This window comes from Salmo trutta, chromosome 29 (genome assembly GCF_901001165.1).
Source record: "Salmo trutta chromosome 29, fSalTru1.1, whole genome shotgun sequence".
Classification (NCBI taxonomy): Eukaryota; Metazoa; Chordata; class Actinopteri; order Salmoniformes; family Salmonidae; genus Salmo; species Salmo trutta.
In genome coordinates, this window is record NC_042985.1 from 1,308,369 (window position 1) to 1,321,600 (window position 13,232).

A 13,232-nucleotide genomic window follows, 5' to 3' on the forward strand; every position below is an offset into this window, starting at 1 on the left:
TCATCCCCTTGTTAATAGACAGCTTGGTGTTAACCTGGTTTCTACTCATCCCCTTGTTAATAGACAGCTTGGTGTAAACCTGGTTTCTACTCATCCCCTTGTTAATAGACAGCTTGGTGTAAACCTGGTTTCTACTCATCCCCTTGTTAATAGACAGCTTGGTGTAAACCTGGTTTCTACTCATCCCCTTGTTAATAGACAGCTTGGTGTTAACCTGGTTTCTACTCATCCCCTTGTTAATAGACAGCTTGGTGTTAACCTGGTTTCTACTCATCCCCTTGTTAATAGACAGCTTGGTGTTAACCTGGTTTCTACTCATCCCCTTGTTAATAGACAGCTTGGTGTAAACCTGGTTTCTACTCATCCCCTTGTTAATAGATAGCTTGGTGTTAACCTGGTTTCTACTCATCCCCTTGTTAATAGACAGCTTGGTGTTAACCTGGTTTCTACTCATCCCCTTGTTAATAGACAGCTTGGTGTTAACCTGGTTTCTACTCATCCCCTTGTTAATAGACAGCTTGGTGTTAACCTGGTTTCTACTCATCCCCTTGTTAATAGACAGCTTGGTGTTAACCTGGTTTCTACTCATCCCTTGTTAATAGATAGCTTGGTGTTAACCTGGTTTCTACTCATCCCCTTGTTAATAGACAGCTTGGTGTAAACCTGGTTTCTACTCATCCCCTTGTTAATAGATAGCTTGGTGTAAACCTGGTTTCTACTCATCCCCTTGTTAATAGATAGCTTGGTGTTAACCTGGTTTCTACTCATCCCCTTGTTAATAGACAGCTTGGTGTAAACCTGGTTTCTACTCATCCCCTTGTTAATAGACAGCTTGGTGTTAACCTGGTTTCTACTCATCCCCTTGTTAATAGATAGCTTGGTGTTAACCTGGTTTCTACTCATCCCCTTGTTAATAGATAGCTTGGTGTTAACCTGGTTTCTACTCATCCCCTTGTTAATAGACAGCTTGGTGTAAACCTGGTTTCTACTCATCCCCTTGTTAATAGACAGCTTGGTGTAAACCTGGTTTCTACTCATCCCCTTGTTAATAGACAGCTTGGTGTAAACCTGGTTTCTACTCATCCCCTTGTTAATAGATAGCTTGGTGTAAACCTGGTTTCTACTCATCCCCTTCAGTTAACAGATAGAAGAAAAAATACAAGTTTAGATTTACCAAGGCATGAAATCATAAATACAGCACACATGTTTATGATAGCAGAAATGTACAGTATCTAACACGAAACAGATTTTATATAAATATATTACATTACATCGTGAAAAATATAGACCATGGATGGCTAGACAGAAGTATAACTGAAGATATGAGACACAAACATTCTGTCCACAGTAAAGGACATTTTGAGTCTGGTGTCCAACACACAGCAAAATCCACTATAACACATTATCAAGCTCAAAAGCAGGCCTGTTTTCAACACTCTCTTACAGCAATGACAAATTGACATGGTTTTCTTACACACAGCAATAAGATATTTACAACGTCCTGTTACACACATCAGTTTGTTAGCTTTCAGCATGTTCACTTGCAATGTGTCTTGGTGCAGTATTACTGAGCGTCCATTTTGTTTTTGTGTGTATTAGTTCTTGAACATGTCACACAGAAGTTTCTCCATGGGGGTGTTGCCGATGGTCCTGTGGAAGAAGAGGAGCTCGATCCGCTCAGAGCTGACGAAACGCAGAGAGGGCAACAGCAGGAGGAGCTTCCCAAATCTACACAGAGAGACAGAGAGGGTGGGGAGTTATACACTTTGAATTTACAGCAACGAGATTCCATCAAAGTCCTGAAGTGTCTAAAAACAGAAAATGAAACTGATTCCAATTCTGTTAGCAGCTATCAAAATAATATCAAGATCAAGTCATTTACAGGTCCATAAGAGTGAAATTTGATTTCACCGGCCATTTTAACATCCTCTCATTCTTCAGGTTAGTAACTAGCTATACATACAGTGGATCCATTTTAACATCCTCTCATTCTTCAGGTAAGTAACTAGCTATACATACAGTGGATCCATTTGAACATCCTCTCATTCTTCAGGTTAGTAGCTAGCTATACATACAGTGGATCCATTTTAACATCCTCTCATTCTTCAGGTTAGTAACTAGCTATACATACAGTGGATCCATTTGAACATCCTCTCATTCTTCAGGTTAGTAGCTAGCTATACATACAGTGGATCCATTTTAACATCCTCTCATTCTTCAGGTTAGTAACTAGCTATACATACAGTGGATCCATTTTAACATCCTCTCATTCTTCAGGTTAGTAACTAGCTATACATACAGTGGATCCATTTTAACATCCTCTCATTCTTCAGGTTAGTAGCTAGCTATACATACAGTGGATCCATTTTAACATCCTCTCATTCTTCAGGTTAGTAACTAGCTATACATACAGTGGATCCATTTTAACATCCTCTCATTCTTCAGGTTAGTAACTAGCTATACATACAGTGGATCCATTTTAACATCCTCTCATTCTTCAGGTTAGTAGCTAGCTATACATACAGTGGAATCCAGATCCATGTGGATTAAAGGCCATAAAGGAAGAGTTTGAGAGCAGGGAGGCTGTGTAGGGAGGTCAGGGAGGTTGTGTAGGGAGGTCAGGGAGGTTGTGTAGGGAGGTCAGGGAGGTTGTGTAGGGAGGTCAGGGAGGTTGTGCAGGGAGGTCAGGGAGGTTGTGTAGGGAGGCCAGGGAGGTTGGGTAGGGAGATCAGGGAGGTTGTGTAGGGAGGTCAGGGAGGTTGTGTAGGGAGGTCAGGGAGGCTGTGTAGGGAGGTCAGGGAGGCTGTGTAGGGAGGTTGTGTAGGGAGGTCAGGGAGGTTGTGTAGGGAGGTCAGGGAGGCTGTGTAGGGAGATCAGGGAGGTTGTGTAGGGAGGTCAGGGAGGTTGTGTAGGGAGGTCAGGGAGGTTGTGCAGGGAGGTCAGGGAGGTTGTGTAGGGAGGTCAGGGAGTTGTGCGGGGAGAACAGGGAGGTCAGGGAGGCTGTGCAGGGAGGTCAGGGAGGCTGTGCAGGGAGGTCAGGGAGGTTGTGTAGGGAGGTCAGGGAGTTGTGCAGGGAGGTCAGGGAGGTTGTGTAGGGAGGTCAGGGAGGCTGTGTAGGGAGGTCAGTGAGGTTGTGTAGGGAGGTCAGGGAGGCTGTGTAGGGAGGTCAGTGAGGTTGTGCAGGGAGGTCAGGGAGGTTGTGTAGGGAGGTTGTGCAGGGGGGTCAGGGAGGCTGTGTAGGGAGATCAGTGAGGTTGTGCAGGGAGGTCAGGGAGGTTGTGTAGGGAGGTTGTGCAGGGAGGTCAGGGAGGCTGTGTAGGGAGGTCAGTGAGGTTGTGCAGGGAGGTCAGGGAGGTTGTGTAGGGAGGTTGTGCAGGGAGGTCAGGGAGGCTGTGTAGGGAGGTCAGGGAGGCTGTGTAGGGAGGTCAGGGAGGCTATGTAGGGAGGTCAGTGAGGTTGTGTAGGGAGGTCAGGGAGGTTGTGTAGGGAGGTTGTGCAGGGAGGTCAGGGAGGCTATGTAGGGAGGTCAGTGAGGTTGTGCAGGGAGGTCAGGGAGGTTGTGTAGGGAGGTTGCGCAGGGAGGTCAGGGAGGCTGTGTAGGGAGGTCAGGGAGGCTATGTAGGGAGGTCAGTGAGGTTGTGTAGGGAGGTCAGGGAGGTTGTGCAGGGAGGTCGTAGTAGTCCTACCTGGCAGGCTGACTGGAGTAATGTGATCTGATGTGTTGTCCCAACATCACCTGGGACTGATCCTGTAGGTTCTCTACCTGCTCTGGGTCCTTCAGACCTCGGGTCTCTATGACAACAAAGAGAAGAATGAACGATCAGTCAAACAGGCTAGTTTCATGTCTTATCCACATGGCCAGACAGAATCTGGGGAAGTAGAATTTACACCCCCAGAAACAGAAAGCCCTAATCCACATCAAAACAGAAAGATGTGTCGCATTACATTCAGCTCTGGTCACAAAAACATCCCCACAGATTATATCTGGCTTAGAAATTACACCATAGCAACAAAAATCCCAAACCAACATCCCCCTGACCACCAGACACCCACCTGGTTTGAAGAGGACGATGGCCTTGAGGCAGGCAAACTCAGTGGGGTCTACGGCCAGGGCTTTGAACCTACTGAAGACCTCCTGGAGCAGACGCAGGTCCACGCTGGTGTAGGATGTCTTACTCTGCATGGTGGGGGGGGACAGGTCGGGGAGGGACAGCAGAGGACAGCTGTCCAGGGGGAGAGACCACTGGATGGCACACAGCAGGAAGAGTTCAGACCATGCCTCCTCCAGCAGGATTACCTGGAGGGTAACAAGGAAGTCAGATCAGTGGGGGTCACACAAGGTTAGAGGTCAAGGGTGACCGGTCATAAACATGACATCACAAACTATGCAGAAACATGTTTTAGAAGCAGTTCAAGGGTCTTTAAACAGATTAAAGTTGTATCAAACTATTCTTTGCACCGTAAAAAAAAAACTCCTTGTTTACCTGTTTGATCTATATGAAAGCGTTTATATTGACTAACTATTAGTTACCAAACAATGTAGTGATATGTTTAAAATAAGCAGTTTATAATGTAAGTAAACCCTATCATAGTATCCCGTCTTACCTGGTCTCTGAAGGGGAGATTGGAGAACACTGGCAGGTTCTTGGCCCATTTAACAGACATAAAGAGAAGCCGGGCCGACGTCTCGTACACATTCTCTGTACTGGAAGGGTACAGGGACATGTGGTAGTCTGAGGACTCCCTCTCTGGCTCGTTACTGGTCACATCAATGTTCTCATCAACTGGGAAAGAAGTGGAATTATTTAAATACAAAAGATAAAACCTGGAGATTATGTAAACTGGGAGAGAAATGGTAAATACTTGAGAAAGAAAGATTAAGAAGTAGAGAGAGAGAGAAATAAAGAAAGAGAGAGAGAGAAATAAAGAGAGAAGAAAAGAGAGAGAGAAAGAAAGAGAGAAACAGAGGAAAACCAGCGAACAGCCATAATAAAGCCCTCCTCACCGTCCTCAGGCTCCAGTTTAGCGCAGGTCTCAGCGGTCATGAGACTGACCATGAAGCGGTGGTTGTTCTGTGGGCTGGGGGGTCCACAGCGCTGCGGTGGGGCAGAGGACGAGCTGATTGAGGTGGAGGTGATGTGAGGCCGGGTGATCACTGAGCAGGAAGAGGAAGTGGGATCCCGTGTGGTGGACAGATGCTCCTTGTCTGTGTCCACGTCGATGGAGTCCAGACGCACCTGAGACGTGCTGCGGGGCTGGCGCTCGTTCTGGACAGCTGGGGGAGAGGTCAGACACAGGTCAGTCTCCTGCTACACCTTTACACTTCACTGTCCAAGGAGACAGACTACCTCAACAAACATATCCCAACTCTAACTTCAATTATACAAACTTTCACATCTATTCATACTGAAAAAAACGGATTATCTTTGACTTCAAATAAATACATTTGACTGACTCACCATCTTTGTTCATGCCTGCCTGTAGGCACTTCTTCAGCCGACAGGCTTGGCACTGGTTACGATGGGCCTTATCCACTGGGCACATGCCCGTACCAGCCTGACACCTGTTGGGATGAGCAGAGGAAAACCTATTTTACAGTATGTGAAATAATAAACTATTCTAGAGATTTAAACATCAACTAAGAAGTCAGGTTCAAACTTAAATGTATTAAACTCACAAATAGTTAAAAAAAGTTGTGATAACACAGTTAGCCGATCTATCAGTGGGTAGGTTGACTATACACTGGGCTAGAGTGTCTGTTACCACTCCAACTCACCTGTATATGAGTCTCTGTGGGACGCTGACTATACACTGGGCTAGAGTGTCTGTTAACACTCCAACTCACCTGTATATGAGTCTCTGTGGGACGCTGACTATACACTGGGCTAGAGTGTCTGTTACCACTCCAACTCACCTGTATATGAGTCTCTGTGGGACGCTGACTATACACTGGGCTAGAGTGTCTGTTACCACTCCAACTCACCTGTATATGAGTCTCTGTGGGACGCTGACTATACACTGGGCTAGAGTGTCTGTTACCACTCCAACTCACCTGTATATGAGTCTCTGTGGGACGCTGACTATACACTGGGCTAGAGTGTCTGTTACCACTCCAACTCACCTGTATATGAGTCTCTGTGGGACGCTGACTATACACTGGGCTAGAGTGTCTGTTACCACTCCAACTCACCTGTATATGAGTCTCTGTGGGACGCTGACTATACACTGCGCTAGAGTGTCTGTTACCACTCCAACTCACCTGTATATGAGTCTCTGTGGGACGCTGACTATACACTGGGCTAGAGTGTCTGTTACCACTCCAACTCACCTGTATATGAGTCTCTGTGGGACGCTGACTATACACTGGGCTAGAGTGTCTGTTACCACTCCAACTCACCTGTATATGAGTCTCTGTGGGACGCTGACTATACACTGCGCTAGAGTGTCTGTTAACACTCCAACTCACCTGTATATGAGTCTCTGTGGGACGCTGACTATACACTGGGCTAGAGTGTCTGTTACCACTCCAACTCACCTGTATATGAGTCTCTGTGGGACGCTGACTATACACTGGGCTAGAGTGTCTGTTAACACTCCAACTCACCTGTATATGAGTCTCTGTGGGACGCTGACTATACACTGCGCTAGAGTGTCTGTTACCACTCCAACTCACCTGTATATGAGTCTCTGTGGGACGCTGACTATACACTGGGCTAGAGTGTCTGTTAACACTCCAACTCAACTGTATATGAGTCTCTGTGGGACGCTGACTATACACTGCGCTAGAGTGTCTGTTACCACTCCAACTCACCTGTATATGAGTCTCTGTGGGACGCTGACTATACACTGCGCTAGAGTGTCTGTTACCACTCCAACTCACCTGTATATGAGTCTCCGTGGGACGCTGACTATACACTGGGCTAGAGTGTCTGTTAACACTCCAACTCACCTGTATATGAGTCTCTGTGGGACGCTGACTATACACTGGGCTAGAGTGTCTGTTACCACTCCAACTCACCTGTATATGAGTCTCTGTGGGACGCTGACTATACACTGCGCTAGAGTGTCTGTTACCACTCCAACTCACCTGTATATGAGTCTCTGTGGGACGCTGACTATACACTGGGCTAGAGTGTCTGTTAACACTCCAATTCACCTGTATATGAGTCTCTGTGGGACGCTGACTATACACTGGGCTAGAGTGTCTGTTACCACTCCAACTCACCTGTATATGAGTCTCTGTGGGACGCTGACTATACACTGGGCTAGAGTGTCTGTTACCACTCCAACTCACCTGTATATGAGTCTCTGTGGGACGCTGACTATACACTGGGCTAGAGTGTCTGTTAACACTCCAACTCACCTGTATATGAGTCTCTGTGGGACGCTGACTATACACTGGGCTAGAGTGTCTGTTAACACTCCAACTCACCTGTATATGAGTCTCTGTGGGACGCTGACTATACACTGGGCTAGAGTGTCTGTTAACACTCCAACTCACCTGTATATGAGTCTCCGTCGGACGCTGCGTTTGAAGAATCCACTGCAGCCGTTACAGGCGTAGATGCCGTAGTGTTTTCCACTGCTGGTGTCCCCACAGACCTTACAGAGCAGTGCTGGACTCAGGGCTTTACCCGGGGATGGACTCTTTGCTGGGGGACAACAGAGAGAGAGAGAGGTGGGGTAGTTAGAGACTGTTAGAGGAATGCTTCCTGGCTGCTGTATGCTGGGGGACAACAGAGAGAGAGAGGTGGGGTAGTTAGAGACTGTTAGAGGAATGCTTGCTGGCTGCTGTATGCTGGGTAGTGTTGCATTAAAGATCCAACTATCAAATTATTTAAAATTCAAATTAAGCAGCATTACTTTTTTCTCTCCAATATAAATAATGTTTTTTTTTCTAAGATCTGGTTATTATTCCCCCAAAATATATGTTCTACTAATTGAAAATTAGTATTTGGATCAATGAAATAAAATACATTTCAATAAATAAAATTTGAAATGTCAGATCTGATAGAAAAAGAACATTTGACGTGTTTAAAATGTTTGAAATGTGGAGCCACAAACTAAGCACTGTTATCAGTAACAACTCCATCAGTCTCACCATGCTGCCAGCAAGCTGGACAGCAACCTGTTGTTTCTAATGGGAGAGAGGGCTGTACTGAGGGCTGTACTGAGGGCTGTACCTGTTCTGCTAGTAAAGAAGCAAACCGCCCACACATGGTAAATGCTAATCCCAAGTGCTTCATTACGGAACACAATCAATAATATACAACGTGGTTTCTGAGGTCTGAACTTCACTGATTGTGTTGCAAGAGTAAAGAAACTCTGGAGCAGCATTTACCATGCGCTGGGTTTCACTTCCTTTATTCTCAGAGCTTTTGGCCCGAGCACCAGTTTTTAGAAATGATGTTTTTAAGAAAAATCCATATCAGCCAAACATTTACCTCCTCTGCTGTCACAGTCGGTGCCACTGCTCCCTGAAGATTCACTTGGAGAGGAGGAAGGATGGATGTTAGACAGGTGTTCCTCCATCATGGTTTCTCAATATGTCCTAACGATGTCTTGTGGACTGGTCACTTTGCCCCCCCACCTCTATCAGAGGGTTACTGTAAACGGCTTTAAAAGTTCTGATATTGTATCCCAATGCAATGACTAGCCTAGCTGCTGTGTGACGGTTCTTCCTTTTGCAGTGAGGAGGTCACACCAATGGCCTCCCCTGATGTCAGGCACCTTGGCAATCAGCGATGAGTGTCACTGCCAATCTATTGGAGTGCAGAAATGTGCTGATGGATGGGTAGCTGTAACTGGCAGGCTCCTTGTGTCCGCAGTCAGACTGGCAGACGGCTGGTCAGTTCAGTTCCTCTTTAGTCCAGATCAACTCTCCTACGGTCACGCAGTCACTGGATGTCCTGTCCGGTTGTCTCTCCTTCCTCTGTCCCTTGGTGATGGAGATACGATGATCTCTCAGTCTCTCTCTCTCAGGTCCTGGATAGTCTCTTGGTCTCTGTAACAGTGGTGTGGATCTGCTGGACAATGGAAGTTAGTTAACACTGTGGGTTCCTCTGTCCTGTCCTCCCCTCTTGTCCGGGAGCTGTGTGTGTGTCTGTGGGTCCTGACTGGTGGCTGCTCCTCTAAAGGGGAGACGATGGGGACCGGTGGTGGGGGCAGGATTAGTCCACAGCGCTGTGTAAGCACATGCTGCTTATTACTCATCCTCTTAATCTTTACTGTTATGTTCATCCACTGGTCTGATCAATCAGTCACATTTCCAGGACTTAGAACAATGTGGAACAAGGTGGCCAGAGGGGGGGGGGGGGGGGGGGGCTTTATCATGTGGGTAAGAAGAAATATTGATGGAAATATTAGAAGAGAAGAATAGAGAAAGTCACAGAGGGTCTCTCTCTTTCTCTCTCTTTCTCTCTCTCTCTCTCTCTCTTTCTCTCAATTCAATTCAAAGGGCTTTATTGTCATGAGAAAAATATGTTTACATTGTCAAATCAAGTGAAATAGATTATAAACAAAAGTGAAATTAACTATCAAAAATGAACAGTAAATATTACACTCTGAAATGTTCCGGAAGAATACAGATATTTCAAATGTCATATTATTTATATATACAGTGTTGTAATGATGTGCAAATAGAGTACAAAAGGGAAAATAAATAAATATAAATATAGGTTGTATTTACAATGGTGTTTGTTCTTCACTGGTTTGCCCTTTTCTTGTGGTATTGTGATATTTCACCCAGTAGATATTGGACTTTATCAAAATTTGATTTGTTTTCAAATTCTTTGTGGGTCTGTATAATCTGAGGGAAATATGTGTCTCTAATATGGTCATAGATTTGGCAGGAGGTTAGGAAGTTCAGCTCAGTTTCCACCTCATTTTGTGGGCAGTGTGCACAGAGCCTGTCTTCTCTTGAGAGCCAGGTCTGCCTACGGTGGTCTTTCTCAACAGCAAGGCTATGCTCACTGAGTCTGTACATAGTCAAAGATTTCCTTAATTTTGGGTCAGTCACAGTGGTCAGGTATTCTGCCACTGTGTACTCTCTGTTTAGGGCCAAATAGCATTCTAGTTTCCTCTGTAGTTTTTGTAAATTACTTCCACTGTGTCAAGTAATTATCTTTTTGTTTTCTCATTATTTGGTTGGGTCTAATTGTGTTGCTGTCCTGGGGCTCTGTGGGGTCTGTTTGTGTTTGTGTACAGAGCCCCAGGACCAGCTTGCTTAGGGGACTCTTCTCCAGGTTCATCTCTCTGTAGATGATGGCTTTGTTATGGAAGGTTTGGAAATCGCTTCCTTTTAGGTGGTTGTAGAATTTAACGGATCTTTTCTGGATTTTGATAATTAGCAGGTATCGGCCTAATTCTCTCTCTCTCGCTCTCTCTGTCTCTATCTCTCTCTGCCCCTCTCTCTCTCCGCTCTCTCTCTCTGTCTCTCTGTCGCTCTCTCACTCTCTCTGTCCCCCTCTCTCTCTCTCTCCCTCTCTCTCTGTCTCTCTGTCGCTCTCTCACTCTGTCTGTCCCCCCTCTCTCTCTCTGTCTCTCTCTCTCTCTCGCTCTCTCTCTCACTGTCTCTCTCTCTCACTCTCTCTGTCCCCCTCTCTCTCTCTCTCCCTCTCTCTCTCACTCTGTCTGTCTCTCTCACTCGTCTGTCTATGAGGGAATCCATCAGTCAACAGTCCTCTACGATGTCTGCGCCTTTTTAAAGGGATGATTAGATGGACTGGGAAGCACATTATTATGTTTGCCGGACCCATCAATTTGTATTGCCCTCCTCTCTCTCTATATCCCCCCTGCCTCTGTATGAATTCCAGCTCAATTTCCCCCTGTATATTTGATCTATGTGATTGCTCTCCATTCAGTGTTTGCCAAGGTATCCAGCTGACCCATTAGATCCCATTTAGACTCTCTCTTGACAGACTGGAGAGATTGGAGATCGCCCTGGTCCAAAAGCGGTCTGGGGGGGTTGCAGAGGAGAATAATTGAATTTTAAATGGCTAAATTATGTTTTCGGTTGGACTAATGTTGTCTGTCTATCAGTCAGTTAGTTGTGGGAGAGAAAAGGGGGCCAAATGCATTATTCAGTGGTAACCTTGGTGAGTATGGCCATATAGGATCATTACACCGTCATTACACCATAACCATACCTGGTATACTGTCCCAGTATCATAACTATACCTGGTGTCCCAGTATCATAACTATATACCTGGTATACTGTCCCAGTATCATAACTATATACCTGGTATACTGTCCCAGTATCATAACCATACCTGGTATACTGTCCCAGTATCATAACCATACCTGGTATACTGTCCCAGTATCATAACTATACCTGGTATACTGTCCCAGTATCATAACTATACCTGGTATACTGTCCCAGTATCATAACTATACCTGGTATACTGTCCCAGTATCATAACTATACCTGGTATACTGTCCCAGTATCATAACCATACCTGGTATACTGTCCCAGTATCATAACCATACCTGGTATACTGTCCCAGTATCATAACCATACCTGGTATACTGTCCCAGTATCATAACTATACCTGGTATACTGTCCCAGTTTCATAACCATACCTGGTATACTGTCCCAGTATCATAACTATATCTGGTATACTGTCCCAGTATCATAACTATACCTGGTATACTGTCCCAGTATCATAACTATACCTGGTATACTGTCCCAGTATCATAACCATACCTGGTATACTGTCCCAGTATCATAACCATACCTGGTATACTGTCCCAGTATCATAACTATATCTGGTATACTGTCCCAGTATCATAACTATACCTGGTATACTGTCCCAGTATCATAACTATATCTGGTATACTGTCCCAGTATCATAACTATACCTGGTATACTGTCCCAGTATCATAACTATACCTGGTATACTGTCCCAGTATCATAACTATATACCTGGTATACTGTCCCAGTATCATAACTATACCTGGTATACTGTCCCAGTATCATAACTATATCTGGTATACTGTCCCAGTATCATAACCATACCTGGTATACTGTCCCAGTATCATAACTATACCTGGTATACTGTCCCAGTATCATAACTATATCTGGTATACTGTCCCAGTATCATAACTATACCTGGTATACTGTCCCAGTATCATAACCATACCTGGTATACTGTCCCAGTATCATAACCATACCTGGTATACTGTCCCAGTATCATAACCACACCTGGTATACTGTCCCAGTATCATAACCACACCTGGTATACTGTCCCAGTATCATAACTATACCTGGTCTACTGTCCCAGTATCATAACCATACCTGGTATACTGTCCCAGTATCATAACTATACCTGGTCTACTGTCCCAGTATCATAACCATACCTGGTATACTGTCCCAGTATCATAACCATACCTGGTATACTGTCCCAGTATTATAACCACACCTGGTATACTGTCCCAGTATCATAACTATACCTGGTATACTGTCCCAGTATCATAACTATACCTGGTATACTGTCCCAGTATCATAACCACACCTGGTATACTGTCCCAGTATCATAACCATACCTGGTATACTGTCCCAGTATCATAACCATACCTGGTATACTGTCCCAGTATCATAACCACACCTGGTATACTGTCCCAGTATCATAACCATACCTGGTATAGGTATAAGCACACCAGATTCAACTAATCAAGGGCATGATGAGTAGCTGATTAGTTGAATCAAGGGTTGTTGTGCAGAACTAGAAGAAAAATGTGTAACTTTGGAAAACACGTTAAGAAATAATACTTGAGAGGGTCAAAGATAAGCTTCAATAGGAACGACGCCTGAAGGCAACAGTTGTATGATAGTTGCAGAATGATTATTCATATCTGCAGTCACCAGTCAGACTGAGCCCTGGCCCCATCACAACTTTCACCTGGAGTCACCAGTCAGACTGAGCCCTGGCCCCATCACAACTTTCACCTGGAGTCACCAGTCAGACTGAGTCCTGGTGCCATCACAACTTTCACCTGGAGTCACCAGTCAGACTGAGCCCTGGCCCCATCACAACTTTCACCTGGAGTCACCAGTCAGACTGAGCCCTGGCCCCATCACAACTTTCACCTGGAGTCACCAATCAGACTGAGTCCTGGCCCCATCACAACTTTCACCTGGAGTCACCAGTCAGACTGAGTCCTGGCGCCATCACAACTTTCACCTGGAGTCACCAGTCAGACTGAGTCCTGGCCCCATCACAACTTTCACCCGG

At 45.4% G+C, this 13,232-nt stretch overlaps 1 protein-coding gene across 1 annotated transcript; it reads right to left on the bottom strand.

The window, feature by feature from the left end:
• Positions 1 to 1,181: 1,181 nt before the first annotated feature.
• On the bottom strand, positions 1,182 to 9,090 carry LOC115166736 (photoreceptor-specific nuclear receptor-like). Its single transcript, XM_029720480.1, has 8 exons — positions 8,445 to 9,090; positions 7,502 to 7,652; positions 5,460 to 5,563; positions 5,006 to 5,275; positions 4,606 to 4,784; positions 4,054 to 4,297; positions 3,687 to 3,792; positions 1,182 to 1,728 (listed from the first exon to the last, which is right to left on the bottom strand). Exons 1-8 carry the CDS (start codon positions 8,533 to 8,535, stop codon positions 1,596 to 1,598), a joined length of 1,278 nt encoding a protein of 425 aa, XP_029576340.1. The 5' UTR covers positions 8,536 to 9,090; the 3' UTR covers positions 1,182 to 1,595.
• Between the last annotated feature and the right edge of the window lie 4,142 nt (positions 9,091 to 13,232).